This window comes from Kogia breviceps, chromosome 2 (assembly GCF_026419965.1).
Source record: "Kogia breviceps isolate mKogBre1 chromosome 2, mKogBre1 haplotype 1, whole genome shotgun sequence".
Classification (NCBI taxonomy): domain Eukaryota; kingdom Metazoa; phylum Chordata; class Mammalia; order Artiodactyla; family Physeteridae; genus Kogia; species Kogia breviceps.
In genome coordinates, this window is record NC_081311.1 from 13,565,219 (window position 1) to 13,585,112 (window position 19,894).

General features: G+C 40.7%; 2 protein-coding genes across 4 annotated transcripts in view; one reads left to right on the forward strand and one right to left on the reverse strand.

Moving 5' to 3' along the window:
• PDZD8 (PDZ domain containing 8) overlaps positions 1–11,930 on the forward strand; it is a 90,201-nt gene extending 78,271 nt beyond the window's left edge. Inside the window, exons 4-5 of one of the 2 annotated variants that reach the window (XM_059051716.2) lie at positions 4,119–4,281; positions 9,107–11,930. In XM_059051716.2, the coding sequence (XP_058907699.1) occupies positions 4,119–4,281; positions 9,107–11,310 (2,367 nt within the window). In that variant the 3' untranslated portion in view covers positions 11,311–11,930. The remainder of the gene's footprint in view (positions 1–4,118; positions 4,282–9,106) is intronic. The other variant, XM_067024567.1, reaches the window with a different exon arrangement.
• Positions 11,931–14,808: 2,878 nt separating this feature from the next.
• The window catches only part of SLC18A2 (solute carrier family 18 member A2), a 39,976-nt gene continuing 34,890 nt past the window's right edge, over positions 14,809–19,894 (reverse strand). Inside the window, exon 16 of one of the 2 annotated variants that reach the window (XM_067024568.1) lies at positions 14,809–17,379. In XM_067024568.1, coding sequence (XP_066880669.1) covers positions 17,275–17,379 — 105 coding nt within the window. In that variant the 3' untranslated portion in view covers positions 14,809–17,274. The remainder of the gene's footprint in view (positions 17,380–19,894) is intronic. The other variant, XM_059051734.2, reaches the window with a different exon arrangement.

Below are 19,894 nucleotides of genomic sequence, written 5' to 3' on the forward strand. Positions count from 1 at the left end.
TATTTTTGACTGCGCGCGGGCTTTTCTCTAGTTGTGGTGAGCGGGGGCTACTCTTCGTTGCGGTGCACGGACTTCTCATTGCGGTGGCTTCTCTTTGTTGCAGAGCACGGGCTCTAGGCGCGCGGGCTTCAGTAGTTGTGGCACACGGGCTCAATAGTTGTGGCTCGCGGGCTCTAGAGCACAGGTTATGGCACACGGGCTTAGTCGCTCTACGGCATGTGGGATTTTCCCCGACCATGGCTCCAACCCATGTCCCCTGCATTGGCAGGCAGATTCTTAACCACTGTGCCACCAGGGAAGTCCTATGTGACATTTCTTAATCATAGTTTAAGGAGTCAGATGTCTCTGTTTTATGATTCTCAGGCCAGGTGGTCCATGGTTCAGGGGTCTGTCAGCTCGTCTTGCTCTGGAGAAACAACTTGAGTTTGTATGTTAATGATATCTACAGCAGCAATTTTGGTACATTAATGATGTTAACAATAGTAATCTTAGCCATCTGACTCTGGTTGATTAGTGTTCGGTTAGCACAGGATTGGGGTAAAAGGTCACAAAGAAAGGAAATAAAATTTTAGATAGAGTAACTGTAAACTCAGTAAGGGAACTCTGTTTTAGGGGGACTTGGTTTTACTCTGTAGGATGATGGTGAGGATAGCGCCACACTTCTGAAGCTCCGAGCCCTCACCTCCCGGACAGGCCCCTGTCTGCAGAAGAGGCAGCCTCTGGTGTCAGGAGGAGCTGCTGGTACAGCACTGGCCCAGGTGCTCCTCCCCTTCTCTGACCCATCTTGCAGGCGCTAAGTCCCTGCAAGGGTGGGCGGCAGAGGCCCCTGGCTAGGCTCGGGCAGATTCCATCCTACATTTATAATGTATTTGTAGCTTTGTAGTTAATAAATACAGCACTTTGAGTTTAATGAGATATTATGTACTATGGTCTCTAACACAGTGCCTGGTAAGCCAGAACCCATTTGAAACAGATACCTACTAAAACTCACTTAAGCAAAAAAGGTGTGCTTATTTTGAGGATTCCATGGTATTTCATGCCACAGTCAGGTGTCAGGGCCACTGTTCATGGTTGTGTGAGCTAGGCTCTGCATAGCTTTTAGTAGGAGTCCAGCCAGGCCTTAGCAACAAACTGGAACTAGAAACTAAATCACTATCAGGCCTCTCTCTTTGCAGACAAAATGAGTTCTGTAGATGTTATATTTTCCTTAATCATAGCTTATCTTTTGGAATAGGGGTGTACTCAGATTTTGGTGGACTTAAAAACATCTAACTGGCTTTTTATGAGAAAGGAAAAGTTACTACATGATTGTTAGAATTGACTGAAGGTCTCCCATCCATAATCTATTCCTGTATTTGTTATCAGATATTTTACCTCCACTTTCATCCCCCTTTTCTTTTTTTTTTAAATAAAGATTTCATGATCAGCAACCCAAAGGAAAATATAATATCGTTCCATGTTCACTTTTTCTTCACTATGCTTTTATTTGTCCATAAGAAATACAGTTTTTTCTCTCTCTGCTATTCCTTTTTTCAGCCCCTTCCTTTTCCTTTCATTTGACATGTCTTTAGTCTACTACATAGAGGAAACCTTCTAGCAGGATGAAAACATAATTTTGCGAAAAGGTAGATATTTACCACCATTGGTATGATTTCTGTTCTTTGGAAGTAAAGACCATGCTTGAGCCCATTCTTCTCCTAGTGCGTTTGAACTGGCTGCTGTTCTCTTACTGAATGTCGACATCAGTCACCGTCTTTGTCTTTTCTAATGGGATAGTTTTGTTTGTTTGTTTGTTTGTTTTTATAATATGCGGGCCTCTCACTGCAGTGGCCTCTCCCGTTGCGGAGCACAGGCTCCGGACGCGCAGGCTCAGCGGCCATGGCTCACGGGCCCAGCCACTCCGCGGCACGTGGGATCTTCCCGGACCGGGGCACGAACCCGTATCCTCTGCATCGGCAGGCGGATTCTCAACCACTGCGCCACCAGGGAAGCCCTAATGGGATAGTTTTTAAAGTCATATGATCATAAAATTAGCTTCTCAGTCTTCATCCTGTAAATTAAGGTTTGAACGATATAAGATAGTTTAAATATTCTAATGCCCTGAATTGATGTTTGTTGCATAATATGTTTGCCTGTTTGCCTTGTTTCCTCAGCTGTATATTGAGTTCATTCACAGAAGATTGGCTTTTTTTTTTTTTTTTTTTTTTTTTTTTGCGGTACGCGGGCCTCTCACTGCTGTGGCCTCTCCCGTTACGGAGCACAGGCTCCAGACGCGCAGGCTCAGCGGCCATGGCTCTCGGGCCTAGCCGCTCCACGGCATGTGGGATCTTCCCAGACCCGGGCACGAACCCGTGTCCCCTGCACTGGCAGGCGGACTCTCAACCACTGCGCCACCAGGGAAGCCCCTGTATTTTAAACAAGCCTTCTAGGTGATTCTCATGTAAGTCAATAAATAAATTCCAGACTTCTTAGCCTGAGTCTGGCTTCAGTCTTTTTTTAAGGCGTACTACATACTCCGAAGTTGTAACATAATATTCAAATAACAAATATTTAAATTCTTTTTTTTTTTTTTTTGCGGTACGCGGGCCTCTCACTGTTGTGGCCTCTCCCGTTGCGGAGCACAGGCTCCGGACCTGCAGGCTCAGCGGCCATGGCTCACTGGCCTAGCTGCTCCGTGGCATGTGGGATCTTCCCGGACTGGGGCACGAACCCGTGTCCCCTGCCTTGGCAGGCCAGGCAGACTCTCAACCACTGCGCCATCAGGGAAGCCACTGGGGTTTCTAGTTTTTTAAGGAAGGAACTGAGATCACTAATTTTAGAATTATTTTCCTGATATAAGTATTTAAAACTATAAATTTCCTCTAAACACTGTTTTAGTTGCATCCCACAAGTTTTGATAGATTGTATTTTCATCATCATTCCACTCAATTTTTTTTTAATAAATTTATTTTTTTATGGCTGTGTTGGGTCTTGGTTGCTGCACCTGGGCTTTCTCTAGTTGTGGCGAGCAGGGGCTACTCTTCATTGTGGTGCAGGGGCTTCTCATTGCGGTGGCTTCTCTTGTTGCAGAGCACAGGCTCTAGGTGCACAGGCTTCAGTATTTGTGGCACACGGGCTCAGCAGTTGTGGCTCACAGGCTCTAGAGTTGCAGGCTCAGTAGTTGTGGCACACAGGCTTAGTTGCTCCACGACATGTGGAATCTTCCCGGACTAGGGCGCGAACCCATGTCCCCTGCATTGGCCAGGTGGATTCTCAACCACCGCGCCACCAGGGAAGTCCCCAGAATATTTTTTAATTTCCCTTCTGATTTCTTCTTTGACCATGAATTACTTAAAGTGTGTTGTTTTACTTCCCAAATGTTTGGGGTTTTTCTAGTTTTCTTATTGTTAATTTATTGCTAATTTAATTCCATTCAAAGAATGTATCTTGGATTTCAGTCTTTTTAAATGTATCAACGCTTGTTTTATGACCACAGCACATCCTGGTGGACTTACCATGTGTACCTGAAAAGAATGTGTATTCTGGCATTGTTAGGTATAGTGTTCTATAAATGTCATTTAAGTCAGGGCTGATCATGTTCAGATCATCTGTCTTCATCTGTTTTTTCTAGTTATATTGGTTGCAGAGAGAAGGATAGAGAAACAGGTATACCTCTAATGGCAGGTCTGGTAAAGTATTAATTGCAAAGGGACATGCATTCAAGTCAAGGAGAACTTGTTACTATATTTTATAACCTACCACAGGGTTCATTTTAATTATTCTTTGTGCTTTTGTATATTTTTTAAATTTTCTGTAATAAAACCTTAAAAACCAAATCATCTTTGGTAATGATGTCAGAGTTTAGGGAGTGCATGCCACATGCTATACCAGATGTAGGAAAAATATTTAGGATTTCTATTTGTTTATTTTCACCTCATCATTTAAAAGGTTCGATGGCACAAATGTGCAGTCTGAGCATATGTTAATTTATATTGTCACAATAAAAGATTTCCTCCCTCCTTTATTAGTCTGTAATAATAATCACCATGATATAAAAGTCAGCATCAACTGTAGTGCTTTTCTCACTTCACTACTGTGAACCCACTGAATCTGTTTTCATTTTTTTATCTTTATCGAAGGTTGAATTAATAAAGGGGAATTTACAAAGTGTCGGACTTACACTTCGTCTTGTCCAGTCAACTGATGGGTATGCTGGGCACGTCATAATTGAGACTGTGGCCCCAAACTCACCTGCTGCAATTGCTGATCTTCAGCGGGGAGATCGACTGATTGCTATTGGAGGTAATTATGCTAATGTGCAATATACCTGACATTTACAGAGAAAACCAGAGAACAGATGTGGGGGTTTTTCCTCTCTTCTTTCTTTTTTTTAATTATTATTATTTTTTATTTTTGGCTGTGTTGGGTCTTCATGGCTGCGTGCGGGCTTTCTCTAGTTGCGGCGAGCGGAGTCTACTCTGCATCGCGGTGCATGGTCTTCTCATTGCAGTGGCTTCTCTTGTTGTGGAGCACAGGCTCTAGGCGCGCGGGCTCAGTAGTTGTGGCACACAGGATTAGTTGCTCCACGGCATGTGGGATCTTCCCAGGCCAGGGCTCGAAACCGTGTGCCCTGCATTGGCAGGTGGATTCTTAACCACTGCGCCACCAGGGAAGTCCCTCTTCCTTCTTTATTTCTATAAGCACGTTACTTTTACAATGGAAAGAAAGTAATAACTACACTATAAATAAAAATGTGAAGGAAGCCTTAAAAAATTTAAAACACGTCATTTTAGTTCTAATTGTAAATCTTTAAAATACTTCATCTTTAGAACATTTTTCCTCCTTCTACTTCTATTTTTTTTTAATTGAATGTGAAAGAAAGGGCAGGTCAACAGTTATCTTTCTGTGTGGCCACCACCATTACTACTCTGAGCCTAAAACTGACAATGTTAGCACTACTGCCCCCATCACTTAGGACTAGATAATTAACAGGAGGGAGATTCCTCGTCTAAGGGGGCATACCTGAACTGCCCTGTGGCCCCGTATCGGTTGCCCCTTACTGTTCCTGACTGGCCAGCCATTTGTTAGTAGGTTGTCATTCAGAGTGCAGCCCAAATCACTGTCACTGGCAGAAATATGTGTCACCTGCTTGCCTTCCTATCAGTTGGATTGATAACAACAAAAACTCTGTTGTTAGGCAGATTATTTGCTTGCATGTTTATAAATAAGCAGTAAGACTCACTGTGGACACCAGTGGGGGAAAAGTCCAAACCTTTTCAGACCTTTGTAGTACCTGGCCTACCCATTCTAGGCTTGTCAAGAGATTTCTTGAACCCATGGTTGGTTACAATTGAGCTTTTAAAGGCAACATGGAATATTCTCTCAACAGCTAAAACAATAAATAACAAGGTAGATTAGTTCCTAAATTAAGGAGCAATTGTCTTTGGTTATATGTTGAAGAAACTCTACCTTTAATTCATATCCATCATGACAATAAAATAATGAAAATTATTTAATTTCATACCTGGAAGCCCCACTAAGTCAATATTTCACACGGAAATCCCTCTGATTATGTCATAAACAGTGCTTTTCAAACTCTGTTGTGTATTCCAATCACCTAGGCATGGTGTTAAAATGTGGATTCTGATTCAGTAGACCTAGGGTGGGGCTCCAGGTTCTGTATTTCTAACAAGCTCCCAGATGATGATACTGGTTCATAGACACTTAGGTTAATAAGGCTATAAAATAAACCTCATCTGTTACATATTTATGTAACATAAACATAACAGTTATCCCTCAGCTAAAAATCATAGTTCAGTATGAATTTTTTATATGTATACATACCCTGTTTGGTTTTACCTACAGCATAAAATTGTTTTCTTTTTTACGTCCTTTTATGAAAGATTTTTGTTTTCAATTATACAAGTAGTAAATATCTATTATCAAAAATAAATCCAAGCAATATAAATACAGGCAGGGTGAAAAAGCAAAAGTCATCTCTTCGTGTCTAACATTTGTAAAAATAATAACAATATTCATTGAGATAAGGGGAGGGTATGATACACATTCTTTTTTTATAGCTATACTTTGTATGGGTATTTAAAAAACATTTAGTAACAGGATTGGTGATAATTGAAATAAGATTGGCAAAATGTTTGTTATATTTAAGCTCAGTGATGGAGTTCATTTTACTATTTCCTCTGCTTTTGCGTACATTTGAAATATTCCAAAACAAAAATAATCCATATTTGGCTGAACAGTCCCAAGAGGCAGATGTTAAGTCACAAAGAATGAGTTTAGATTGAGCTGAAGTTTTTTGCCTACCTCAGATCATTAGATGGACTTAATTTTTATTAGTTTTGCTGGGACATAGTGTGGTTAAAGGGAAGCAGCAGAAACTAAGGCTGGATGAATCATGAAGTCTTACTAGAAAGCTCTGAACTTCAGTATGAGTTTGTAGGCTAAAGGTTTTTGAGCCAATGTTTTAGGAAAACTGGGAAGCAATATATGTTTGGTGATTAAAATAGGGAAGATCTGGGGGCTTCCCTGGTGGCGCAGTGGTTGAGAGTCCGTCCGCCTGCCAATGCAGGGGACATGGGTTCGTGCCCCGGTCAGGGAAGATCCCACATGCCGTGGAGCGGTTGGGCCCATGAGCCGTGGCCGCTGAGCCTGCGCGTCCGGAGCCTGTGCTCCACAACGGGAGAGGCCACAACAGTGAGAGGCCCGCGTACCGCAAAAAAAAAAAAAAAAAATAGGGAAGATCTAAGTGAGGGATCATAGTAAGAAGCTGTTTATTACTGTAGTGGAAGCCAGTGGTCAGGAGGATCTGAACCAGGAATGAAAATGGACTGGAACTCTAATAGGATTGACAGTAGACTGAATCTAGGGAGTCAACCATCTCCGTGATTCAGATCGGGTTAACTGGGAGGGTGGCAAATTGATTCACGTAGTAGTGAGAACAGGAAGACGAGAAGGTCAAAGAGATTTTAACTTCACTGAATTTGTACTATCAACGAAACATCCAGGTGGTGATATCCAGAAGTAGCTGGGAATGTACGACTAGAGTGAAGAAGAGGGGATGCCAACCAAAGAAAAAGTTGATAGTTGAAACTACTGAAATGGGTGTAATCTAGGGAGAGAAAAAAAAGGCAGAGAAACTAATGACAAAACCATGGGAACATCTGCATACAAGGGACAGATATAGATGGGGGGGGGGGAAGAAAGCAGAGTTGATCAGAGCCAAATTAGTACAGTGTTGTGAAAACCAAGGAAAACAAGGTTTTAAAGGAGAAGAAGGAAGGGAATTAACATTTTAGCAAGGATAATTGATAGAGCAAAGTCCTGAAGGGGATGGGGAGTAGGATCCAAAGTACAAGGGATACTTCCTCCTCTCAGATAGCTGAATCCTGAAAATGATGGGCAGGGAGAAGAGGTGGCTTCTTCCTGGTCTTCAGTAAATAAGGTGATGTCATCTACAGAATAAAACAGAGTAGGAAGGGTGGGTTTCAGGGGAATAAGAAAGGTTTGAAGCTGGTGTTTGGAGACTTAGTTGTTTAGAGACCAATCAAAAGAATGCTAAAGCAGCACTGAAAGCCTTGCTGCAGATAGATGGTATAACTCAGGAGTTGTATCCAGGTAATAAGCTTAGGAGCAGGAAAGGGCGATAAGGGGCTAGCAAAGCTGGGGATCGGAAAGACAGGTAGATGGTAGAAGAGGAAAGGGCTGGGGCAAAAGAATAAAAAAGCTTGATGTGAACACCACTGAAGTCTTGAGCTGAGGCTGGGGAGAAAAGCAAGTGGTATCAGGAGACCAGCTGGACCATGAGAGCAAAGGAGGAATGATTGGACATGGAAACTACCTCAAAACAGATTCAGTTAGAGGTGGAAATAGGAGGTTGTGATCAGAGATTAATTTCCAAGTAAAAGATCTTTAATGTGGAAAACTTCCAAGTGATGACCAAGTCTAAAGCATGGTCTTGCCTGGGCAGCCGAAGTAGAATATAGAGGTTGAGGAACTCTGAAGTCAGGTTATTAGATGGGGCTGATGTTACTTTGATTTATTTAGGATGGCCTTAAGACCTTTGGAAAGCAAAGACCCCTTCTCACCTTTCTGTAACTCCTACAGAAAGGGTTGGCTTAGGTAAGTACTGTTTTGGGGAGGGTAGGGGAAAAATAGAGCCTTTAAAAGATACACCTAGAATATCCCTAGAAGAATACATCAGAAGCTTTGATTGCCTCAGGAAAGGGACAATACGTCTGGGAGGTAGAGGTGGAGGGGAGATTTTTCACTGTACATCTTTCTGTACTTTTTGAATTTTGAACTAATTGATGTAGCACCTATTAGAAAATAAAATGAAAACTTAAGATATTGTTGATACAGATACAGATAGTAAACAACTTGTTTAACTTTAAAGCCTTCCTATTATGCCTTCCTTATTCTTTCTGGTCCTGAAAAAGATTAGTTTGATGGGCAGGGCTAATGAAAAGAATCTGTAAGAGTCCACTATTCATGATAGTATTGGGGTGGCCAATAAGTTTGTTCAGTTTTAAGTGAAAATAAAAGACATTATTCATTTTCACCAAGACTTTTATTGAACAATGTATTCACTAACAGAACAAACATTTTGGCCAACCCAATATTTTGCTGTTTATTTCAAGCATTGGTCTCTTAATTTGAATCATTCACCACACAGCTTATAATCCCTGATGCATTTTACAATTTCCCTCAATATAATCACAGTTTCCCATCATTTTAAGCCTGATTTAACCGTTAATAAAATCCTTTTCAGTAGGTCTCACTGTGCTCACTTCAGTTCAAACTGAGGAAAAATGTCTTTTAAACCCAGGAAGGAATGGGAAGCAATTAGGAGTTAGCAGCTTGACACCCTCCTCAGGATTTTCATGTCATCATTTGGTTTGAAAAGGTAAATGTTTCCAGGACATCGAAGCAGTCAGGGTTTAAGAATCAGTACACTGATGTATCCATAAGCCCGTAAGATATTTTAGAGGTCTCACTATTACTTTTCCATTAGTTAAGTAATCATGAATTAATGGCAATTACACTTAATGAATTTAGGTAATTTTTACTGCAGTAATTTACATGTTTCCCTTTTACTATCTTAAAACAGGTGTGAAAATCACATCTACACTGCAAGTGTTGAAGCTTATCAAGCAGGCTGGCGACCGAGTCCTCGTATATTATGAGAGGCCTGTTGGCCAGAGTAACCAGGGTGCAGTGCTGCAAGATAACTTTGGACAGTTGGAAGACAACTTTCTGTCAGGCTCATGCCAACCAAACTATGAAGAGGAAACAAGTGGGTTGGCAGTAGATGCTGAAAACAGAGACCTGGATTCTGAATTTGAAGACTTAGCAAGTGATGTGAGAGCACAAACTGAGGTCAAAGATGAGGCACAGTCATTAAGTCACAGTCCCAAACGTACTCCAACAACACTTTCTGTTAAACCCCTTGGAACTATATCACCAGTTTTAAACCGTAAGTTAGTTGTAGGAAGTTACCCACCACCCCCAAAACTTCCATCCAAAGAAGGAAATAAGCCCTTGGCCCTAAAATCTTCTGAGATAACAGAACCAGCACAAGTGTCAAAACCCACCCAAGGATCCACTTTCAAACCACCTGTGCCACCACGACCGCAAGTCAAAGTTCCTTTGCCTTCTGCTGATGCCCCAAATCAGGCAGAACCAGATATTCTCCTTGAAAAGCCAGAGAAGGTGCTGCCACCGCCTGCTGCAGATAAACCTGCTGAAAAGCAAGCGAAAAATCTGGATCACGTAGAAGAAGCAGCTGCAGCTAAGCAGTTTTTAGCAAAGCAAGAAGTGGCAAAAGATTTGACTTCAGAAAGTCCCTGCCCTCCTAAGGACAGTTCAGATGACCATCAAACGTGGGAATCGTCAGAAATTCTTTACCGTAATAAGCTTGGAAAATGGACAAGAACCAGAGCCAGCTGTCTCTTTGACATAGAAGCCTGCCACAGGTACTTAAACATCGCACTGTGGTGCAGGGATCCTTTCAAATTAGGGGGTCTCATCTGTTTGGGGCATGTCAGCTTGAAACTTGAAGAGGTGGCTTTAGGATGCTTAGCTACATCGAACATGGAATACCTTTCCAAATTCAGACTGGAAGCCCCGTCACCTAAGGCCATGGTCACAAGAACCGCGCTGCGTAATCTGAGTATGCAGAAGGGGTTCAATGACAAATTTTGTTTCGGTGATATTACTGTTCACTTCAAATATCTGAAAGAAGGAGAGCCAGACCACCATGTAGTTACTAACTTAGAGAAGGAAAAAGAACTCCATTTGGTTGAAGAGGTTTCTGCCCTACCTAAAGAGGAGCACTTCGTTGGACAGATGGGTTTAACAGAAAATAAACATAGTTTCCAGGATACTCAGTTCCAGAACCCAACTTGGTGTGATTACTGTAAGAAAAAAGTTTGGACTAAAGCTGCTTCCCAGTGTATGTTCTGTGCTTATGTTTGCCATAAAAAATGTCAGGAAAAGTGTCTAGCCGAGACTCCTCTTTGTGGAGCAACTGATCAGCGGATAGACCGGGCCCTGAAAAATCTCAGGCTGGAAGGACAAGAAACCCTCTTAGGCCTGCCCCCTCGGGTTGATGCTGAAGCTGGGAAGTCAGTCAACAGAACAACAGGTTTGACAAGACATATTATCAATACGAGCTCTCGTTTGTTAAATCTGCGTCAAGTCTCTAAAACTCGCCTTTCTGAGCCAGGAACTGATCTAGTAGAACCTTCACCAAAACACACACCCAACACATCAGACAACGAAGGCAGTGACACAGAGATCTGTGGCCCGAACAGCCCTTCTAAACGGGGCAACAACACAGGAATAAAATTAGTGAGAAAGGAGGGTGGTCTGGATGACAGCGTTTTCATCGCAGTTAAAGAAATCGGTCGTGATCTGTACAGGGGGTTGCCTACAGAGGAGAGGATCCAGAAACTAGAGTTCATGCTAGATAAACTGCAGAATGAAATTGATCAGGAGTTGGAACATAATAATTCCCTTGTTAGAGAAGAAAAAGAGACAACAGATACGAGGAAAAAATCACTTCTTTCTGCTGCTTTGGCTAAATCAGGTGAAAGACTGCAAGCTCTAACACTTCTTATGATCCACTACAGAGCAGGCATTGAAGATATTGAATCTTTAGAAAGTCTCTCCTTAGACCAGCACTCCAAAAAAATAAGCAAGTACACAGATGATACGGAAGAAGACCTTGATAGTGAAATTACCCAACTAATAGACTCTCAGCCATTCAGTAGCATATCAGATGACTTATTTGGCCCATCTGAGTCTGTGTAACAGTCTGTTTAAACTTTCAAGTGATTGAGGAAAAGTTGCATCTCAAGTACCACAGATACAACCACATTTAAACCCTCTTAATATGCACTTTGGCCTGCTTCTTCACAGTTATTTGCTTGTGTAAGAACTAGAGTGGAAAAGGTGGTTTTCCAGCAAAAACATGACCAGCTCACTAAATTGGTTGTTTCAGATTGCATTTATAGATATGCTTTTTGGGTTTATACTGGGAATTTATTTTTACTAATTTATTTTTAACTTTTTCTAATTATGTAATTATGTAAGCTGCCTTTCTGTGTTTATGTAGGTGTGATGTCTCATTGTTTTTTTTCCTTTCTCTTCCTAGTTTTTGAATTAGTATTAAATAGGATACTGTCCAGAGTCTTGAAATATTTTCATTTCTATCACAGTTATAACAAATTTGCTGCATGCCCAAATTGACAACAGCAATCATTGAGGGGGAACAGGTTTTGAATCTTACTTTGTGTTATGAAGTTTGTCATATCTACTTGCTTGAGACTTTTGTTATTTTGTGGTTTGTGGGGAGTGCTTTTTGTTTTGATTTTGCCAAATGTAACATGAAAGCAGATGCCGCAGCTTTAGTTCGTTATGCTGATTTAGTAAAAAAAAAAAAAAAAAAAAAAATTTACATATATTGCTTGTTTTTTATGCTTTTTTGAAATTTTTTTCTAAAGCTTATGTGCAGTTTAAGTATAGTGAGAATATAGTGATTAATTTGAAGAGCTTGCATTGAAAAACAAAATGCAATAGGGAATAAATACAGAATGCAGTTGGTCAAGAATTTTGAGAGGATGACCACATTACTAAAAAAAGTGACCAGTAGGATTTTGAAATATAATCTTTCAAAATGTTGACACTTGCCTTTGAAATGGAAGTACTAAACATTTATGATTATTTTTCATCTTCAGTTCTCCCATAGGAAATAAAGCATGTAGATATTTGAAGTTTCAGAGGACTGTTCTTAAAATGACCTTGTTGATATCTGGTTTGGCTGTTTTGTTTTAGAAAAATAGTCATGCATGAGAATGCTGTAAGGGAGAGGAATCATGCAAAATAGATTTATTGCTTTGTCTGACATCCTACAGGCTTAAAGGAATGGTGATCGTTCTGAATGCTTCTGTAGTTCAGACTGTCTTATTAAAAAAAAATTACACAGCATAGATACATAGGAATTGGAACCATTTCTCTTAAAATGAAGGTCTAGTCTGATGGTCAAGCCATCGTGTGGATCCCAATAACACATGACTGAGGGAAAACATGTGAGCATGACCTCTTGGTATACCATAAAAGTTTTGGCCTTTTATATGTCTATAAAGTAGATATGTACGTTTTTCCCTTTTGTAGGTAACTACTATGATAATTGCTATTTAGTGAAACTGACATGAATTTAAAACTAGATGGCAGTTTTTATGGCTGGCAGGAAAAGGCATCGTATACTAGTAAGGATTCTGGCCCAGGTCTATAACCCAGGACTCCATACAAGAGTTTAAGTTCAAGCTCTTCTGTTGGCCATTAGTGAACTGTGTAACCATAGGCAAGCCATGAAAGGGCTCCATGCTGCAGGCTCCCCAGTTGTAAAGTAGGAATAAACAAAATTTATTCTACCTCACAGGACTGTTGTGAGGAAAACAACAGCATAACTGCAAAAGTTCTCTGAACAGTAAAAAGCTATTGAAATAAAAGGGTTATATGGATGATAAAAACATTTTTATGGGTAGAAAAGTCATTCCACTTTTAAAATCAATAGCCAGTTTTCATTCTTGCTATTTTATTATTAAGTAAAATATTAGGAAACTAAATACCTTTCTTGGCCAAGTTTATAACAAAAATATATGTGTATACCCACCATTTTTGTTTAAACATGCTTGCATTTTAAAAGAACACTGCTGTAGAAGTCTTTATACACCAAATTCACTGAAAGCTAAAATGTTGTTCTGTAACAATAGCTTGAAACAATCTGCCCAATGTAATAACCAACTGTCATCTTATCATAAAAAATCACTTACCACTGACAACCTGGAAGGCAGAGTAAGTGGCTGGTGGTTTTGGATTATACCATGGAAGTTTTAGTGACATCCAAGCATGCTGCTGAAACTGATGCATTTGAAAGAGCTGTAGAAATAATGCAAAACTTTGGTTTCATAAAAATCTACTCATGTTTTTAAAGTATTTAACTCTGTAGAATGCAATTATGGAAAGCTCAGTAATGCTGCTAATGATATTTGTAAAATATACCTTCATTGTAGTGCAATATTTTTCTATTTACTGGGAGAGGCAGTAGAGGCATCACAGTTGTAGTATCGTGCAGGGGGGGGGGGGGCGGGAGGGGGGGGCACTCCAATAGCCTAAGGAATAGTAAGGTATAAGGCTTCAGTGAAAACAGTTGTATTATATCACATTCCTGATGTAATCTTTTTGCCATGCTATGTTATCAATAGCTAAAAAATAATATTAAATAAAAACTACCACAGAAAACAAGAATATCTTCATTTGATGTCATCTGAAAAAGGTGACTGCTGCATCTCTATGGAATTATTGCCTGGTATAATTGGGCCATGAAGATAAGCTTAAAGTCTGCTTTTGCTAAACAAAATTGCTATTCTGAAAATTGTCTAAAAGCATTAAATTTTGGTTTTACTATTTCTTTATGCTGTGAAAATCAGATTTATGGATTTGCCTCTGCTATCTAGTAGTAACTGGACTAAAGTGTATTTGCTACATTGGTATTTAGATGAATTATTAGGTTAGACAGTCAAGCTGAGCAGTATTTTAGCATTTAGAATCAATTCATATGCTACATTTCTTAATATCAAACCTTACATTCTTCTGTATCAGAACTAGTTAAAATACTATGTGGCCATTTTGTGAATTTGAGAGGAGAAAACACATGCTAAAAATTTGAGGGTACTGTCAATTCTAAATTTAAGTTATTTTTGAATTTGTTGAAAGGCAGTTTGAAGGTATTTGGCTCTTACTAATAGTTAATAAAATCTTAAGTCCCCTAAAAGTGAATAAATTTAAAATCACTTTAATTTTAAAATGTATTGAGATTATTTCTAAATTGAGAGATAACAGATTTCCTTTAAAAACAGGGTTGGGGGAGGTTCCCTTAAGCCTTTTTAAGCCATGGATCCATTTTAAGATCTGTTTAAAACCATGGATTCTCACCCCTGAAAGATGCACACATGCACACCCTAAGTTCTATGGAACTTCCAGATTAAGTGGCTGCATATCATAGTTATTTTCATCAGATATAGTTATTTGTTCGTAGCAATCAGGAAAACTATATAACTTTAGAGATGCAAAGATAACTTACTGGTTGGTTCCACACTGATACCATGTGGCTAGTTACATACTTCAATTTAAAACAAATTTTGCAAAGCCAAAAAGTATGGTTCAAACTAGTCTGGAGTAGATTTTACCTGATGCCTGCAAGCAAAGAAGAATAGTTTTTAATTGAATACCCACAGTTAAAACAATACCTTCTTACATATTTTATTCCAATGATAATATCTAGTTAACAAAGGAATACAACAGGCACAGTAGTGTTCAGAAGATTTATTAAGTAAACTAGCTAAAACATGACGTAGGTGGATACACTTAGCAGTCAAAAGAAAGAATTGAATATTCATCACTACCTCATTAAGCTTTTTGTATCTGTTTTGCCAGGTACAAACATAAAAACCACCTCTGCTCAAAAAATAAATTTTCAGAGAGCTGTGTGTTCTTTGTTCTGATACACACATTAAACAAAAAAAAAAGCTCTTTTCATAGTCTTGCCAACCCCAGAATACTAGTCATATAAAAGAACTTACAGTTTTTTTCTCCTTCAGATACAACTGATAGATACCTTTTGCTCTCAAAACAGTTCTGAAAAATATATATCGTTTATGTGATCTCTAGGGATCACCAGCTGACATGGCTGCCGGTCATCCTTGAAGGGACTGAAGCCTTACAGGCAAAAATAAAAGAGGGTTAAGTTACACGGTATTGGGAGTGAGGAGAACCACAAACCCCGCCAAGAGAATTGATTTGCAGCACATCCTTTTTTAAGGCTCTCCCCTACAGAAGGAGAGAACAGTCCTGCCTTTATACTTTAGCCATAGAAGAGCCTCCAGCAAAGCAGAGTCCTTGGGTAAGTCGCCCAACGCCAAGTACACGAGTAGGATGCTTGTTTGCTTCCAACACACGCACTTGAAAACCAGACTTCAGATCAAAGCCCCACAAAAAAAGCATCATAAAGAAAATGGGAAGTATTAGCTACTTTCTTAGAGAATTGTAAGGTTGAGGGGTCCTTCCAAGCTAACAGGAGCACAATTTTAGCTTAGCAAATAACTGACATTAAGTAGTTTTTGTTTACGGTTACAGAACTACAGAATGAACAAGTGTTATTTGAGACAGTCCACACTACCTTCATATCTCATACAAAACTCCACGTAAACTAACAATGTTCACTAACACGGCACTTGCTATCACATCGAAAAGGCACATCAACATCGTCATGCTTAGAAAAACTACATCACACGGCACTAGGTGATACAGTATTACATAGACAGTTTTGGATGTTTGGGTTTTTTCCTGCCTGTGAAAGGGGGTGTGCCCTGACCACCCTATTATTTTTACCTGTTTTCCTAACACGATTCAAGACAATTTCATTTCTTCTTCATCTTCATGTAAAATGTTTTCACATTGATGTGAACAACTTTCAGAAGTCTAAAAAATAATAGTTTCAAACAACTTAAAATTAGCAGATCCCTAGAAAACACGTGGATGACTTCCAGGTCAAAGATAATGATAATCTGATTTTTTCACATCACAGCAGCAGCTATTAGCCTTTTAAATATCTTTTCTAAAACCTGAGCTAGGTGTTGATATATCTCATCATGCTTAAACAACCCTGACAGTATAAGGTATACCTATCCTCGATTTTCCGTCATCCGGTAAGACAAGTATATATCTGAAAGGGAAAGCTTCTAGTTGTTTATACGTTTGGGTGCTTTTCTCTGCTTTCAGAACATTTACTATTTTACCCTTATCGGCTTTAATGTTTGCTGCCAACCACATGACATGTAAACATAATTTACAACTGTCTGTTTCCAGGTAGGTGATTACATAGAAAACTAATGCCCGCTGAGATTCATGGATAAATCCGAAAGATGCCTGGCTCAAGTTCTTGTCTTCTGCATCTGAGAAAACTAGCTTTTAACTCATGAAGATATTGACAGTACAGTTGACCCTTGAACAGCACGGTTTGAACTGCAGGGGTCCATTTATATGCAGAATTTTTTCAATAAATACAGACTGCAGTACTACATGGTCTGTGGTTGATTGAATCCAGAGATGTGAAACCATGGATACAAAGGGCTGACTGTAAAGTTGTAAGCAGGTTTTCGATTGCAAGGGTTGTTGGCACCCCCAAACCCTGTGTTGTTCAAGGTCAACTGTAATTACAAGTTCAGTAACTCAACATTCAGTGTCACTATATAATATATGCCATCTTACTTGATTCTGCTTTTCAGACTTCCTTCTAGTTCCTCATTATTGGAGGTGTCTCGGAGATAAAGCGTGCTTTAAACACTCATTACCAATATTCAGAAAATATATAAGACTTTTTTGCCCAGGTGTTCGTGAATGTAAGTTAAAAAATTATATTGGATTTGGATTCAAATATTTATAGATTTACACTATTTCGTCAAAATATATTGTATAATATTTAATAAAATCAAATAAATAAAATAAAGTTTTCAACACTATTTATACAAACCCCTAGAAAAGCTTTTTCTTTATAAGGCTGTTGGCAATCGATCATAACCATGGAAAAGAAAACCTTTGGTTGTTTTACTCTTTCACCAGGGATGAGTGGTATCACTAAGACAGCTCTGGATGAGTCATTTCACTGGAAACACTGTTTTATACAATTAGATACTTGGATGACTTTTGAGGGTCTCAGTCACTTTCAGATTCTTCATCCTCACCTATCGGATACGACTGGATATTATTCTGAGTATACATTTTTGTTTTAATGGGGCAGTTGTGATCCATGAGGATAGCCTAAAAGAGAGCAAAGTGCAGATATATTAACTTACTGTTTCATAAAGAGAAGATAGTCTTACCCTGTTTCTAAGGATACATACAGTACCACCCACTATCAACCAACGAGTAATTTGGTGCAACTGCCAGGTGCCTTCCCTAGAAGACCTGGAGTTCTAAACTGAAAATTCCAGGCAATAGGAAGCAGCAGCAGCAGCAGCAGTCTGCAATATTCCCATTATACCTGCCAGGAGCCGTAAGTCGATCTGGAGGAAACTGTAAGCTATGAAGAAAGGGTTATGCAGGTTAGGTTTGGGTTATGCAGGTTAGGTTTAGGTTATACTTAGAATCTTTGAATTAGGGTGGGGGGATCCTGGAGGTCACCCAATGCACCTTCACAGTGGCAACACTTAATAAGGAGGTCCTCCTCCCTCCTTAATGAGGCAAGCTCTCGTGTTAGAAACATCCCTGAGGCTGGACTAAAACCTGTCTCCATGTTTCTATTTGTGGATCAAGTTCTGATTCCAGCCGTCTTCACAGTCTGCCCTTACAATATTTTAAGACCACGGCTATGGCCCCTTAGATTTCCCTAGACTAGACGTCACAGGGCCCTTATCTTTTTAAAAATGGCATTTCAGCCGCGGAGTAACAAAGCCCGGGCACCACAACTACTGAGCCTGCGCACCTAGAACCTGTGCTCCGCAACAAGAGAAGCCACTGCAGCGAGAAGCCAACTCAACGAGAAGCCCGCGCACCGCAATGAAGAGCAGCCCCCGCTCGCCACAACTAGAGAAAGCCCGCGTGCAGCAACCAAGACCCAGTGCAGCCAAAAATAAATAAATTTATTAAAATGGCATTTCAGGAGGACCTTGCCCCAAATCCTGGCTGGCCTCCTCTTGCTCAAGTGTATTTTTAAAAAATACATTCCTCTCCTATACATAAAAATCTTGTGCACTCCCTTATTGTTACTGAAAACTTTTTTAAAGGTCAACTGATCCTCACCTGTTAACCAGCCTCAGTGGATGAGCACCGTCGTCACCAGGCCCCGTGAAAGTGTACAGAGCCAGCGCGTAGTCTGAGTGCACAGCTGGGGTTTATCATGGCAGGACTGTGCTAAGCATTTTCAATGCAATACCTCAACTTCACAATATCCCCATGTGGTAGCTTGATAACCCTCCGTGTAGGCGCAAAGGTTGAAGAATTTGACCAAGGGATGTGCAGCTAAATGGGGCAGATACAAGCCCAGGCAGCCTATGCCGAAGTCTGCTCTGGCGACACCCCACAGGACAGCGGGAGTGTAGAGCACAACAGCAGGTGCAACTGAAATGAATTCTCTCATCGAAAATGTCTTTCAGAGTTTTCCTCCACAGAAACTGTTCCCTCCAGTGCCTTTCTGTGCAGTCTGAAAATCTAAATGGCAGCAATGACCTGGATTAAAATTTATCTTCTGTTGGCCTATTGCAACCTACCTTGGCGCTCGTTAGCTACTCTCAGTTCTTGTCCCACAGATTCAATAGGCTGCCCTGTCTCCACTCAAGCGCTTAACCCATTTATCATTTCCCAAGAACACTAAATGATCTGCGGGGTGGCATGTTAAGATAAGGACTTCCAGGACCCTCTAAGTGAGGTGGCCAGCTCAACTGTCCGCGGCGAATTTAACTTTTTCTGATTATGCTTCTTGCCAAGTGAATTGATACATGGACTTCATAAACAGCTCAGTTTCTAAAAATAAGTAATTGAGCCACCAGACACTGCATACCAGGACCATTCTCCCTACGTGGTGTGTGTTCGTAACACAAAAGGTCTAGCCACCAAAGAGCTCGATGTCTTGCCTCTGGATTAGTGATCCTCAAACAGCTGTGCCCAAGAATCACTTGAGGGGGCAGGTTAAAAACGAAATCCCCTATCCCTACCCTCACATGAGGGTGAGAAACGCGCTGCAAGAAACACCACCCGACTTATGTGGCATTTTCTAGGGCACAGTAGGGTCACGTGGCTGACAGCAGCTTACTGGGCACCTACCAGATGTGTGTGTCCGTACCCTTAAAGTCCTCTACCAGCAACTTAGGTTCCTCACTGCACACGAGTGACAGGTTCCATAGGGTTTGCAGGCGGAGCGTTCACTGTGGGTTAAGCGCTCAGGGAAAGCAATGTGGAAGCGATGGGGGTGGACTTGAAGCTTGAATGATGGAAAGGATTTTCACAGCGAGGGAGTTGGGAATGAGTGCGGCAGAGGTTATTTACCAAACGAGACATTAAGTAAAACAGCCTGCCTCCCCCCCAACCCCCCCACCCCCAATCTGATGATGAGGCACAGGGAGACATTCACGGCAAAGCCCAACCGGGGCCACACTGCGGGGCCCCAAATGCCAGGCAGGGGCCTTGACCCCAGGCCCGCAGGTGGCGAGGCAGGCTTGGAAAGGATGGCCATCATTCTACCTTATCACAATTGCCTTCTGTCCCTTGGTTGTCCACCATTATACCTAACGGTGTGTACATGTCGACTTAAGGACCTCTGGAACCTAGCACTGGGTAC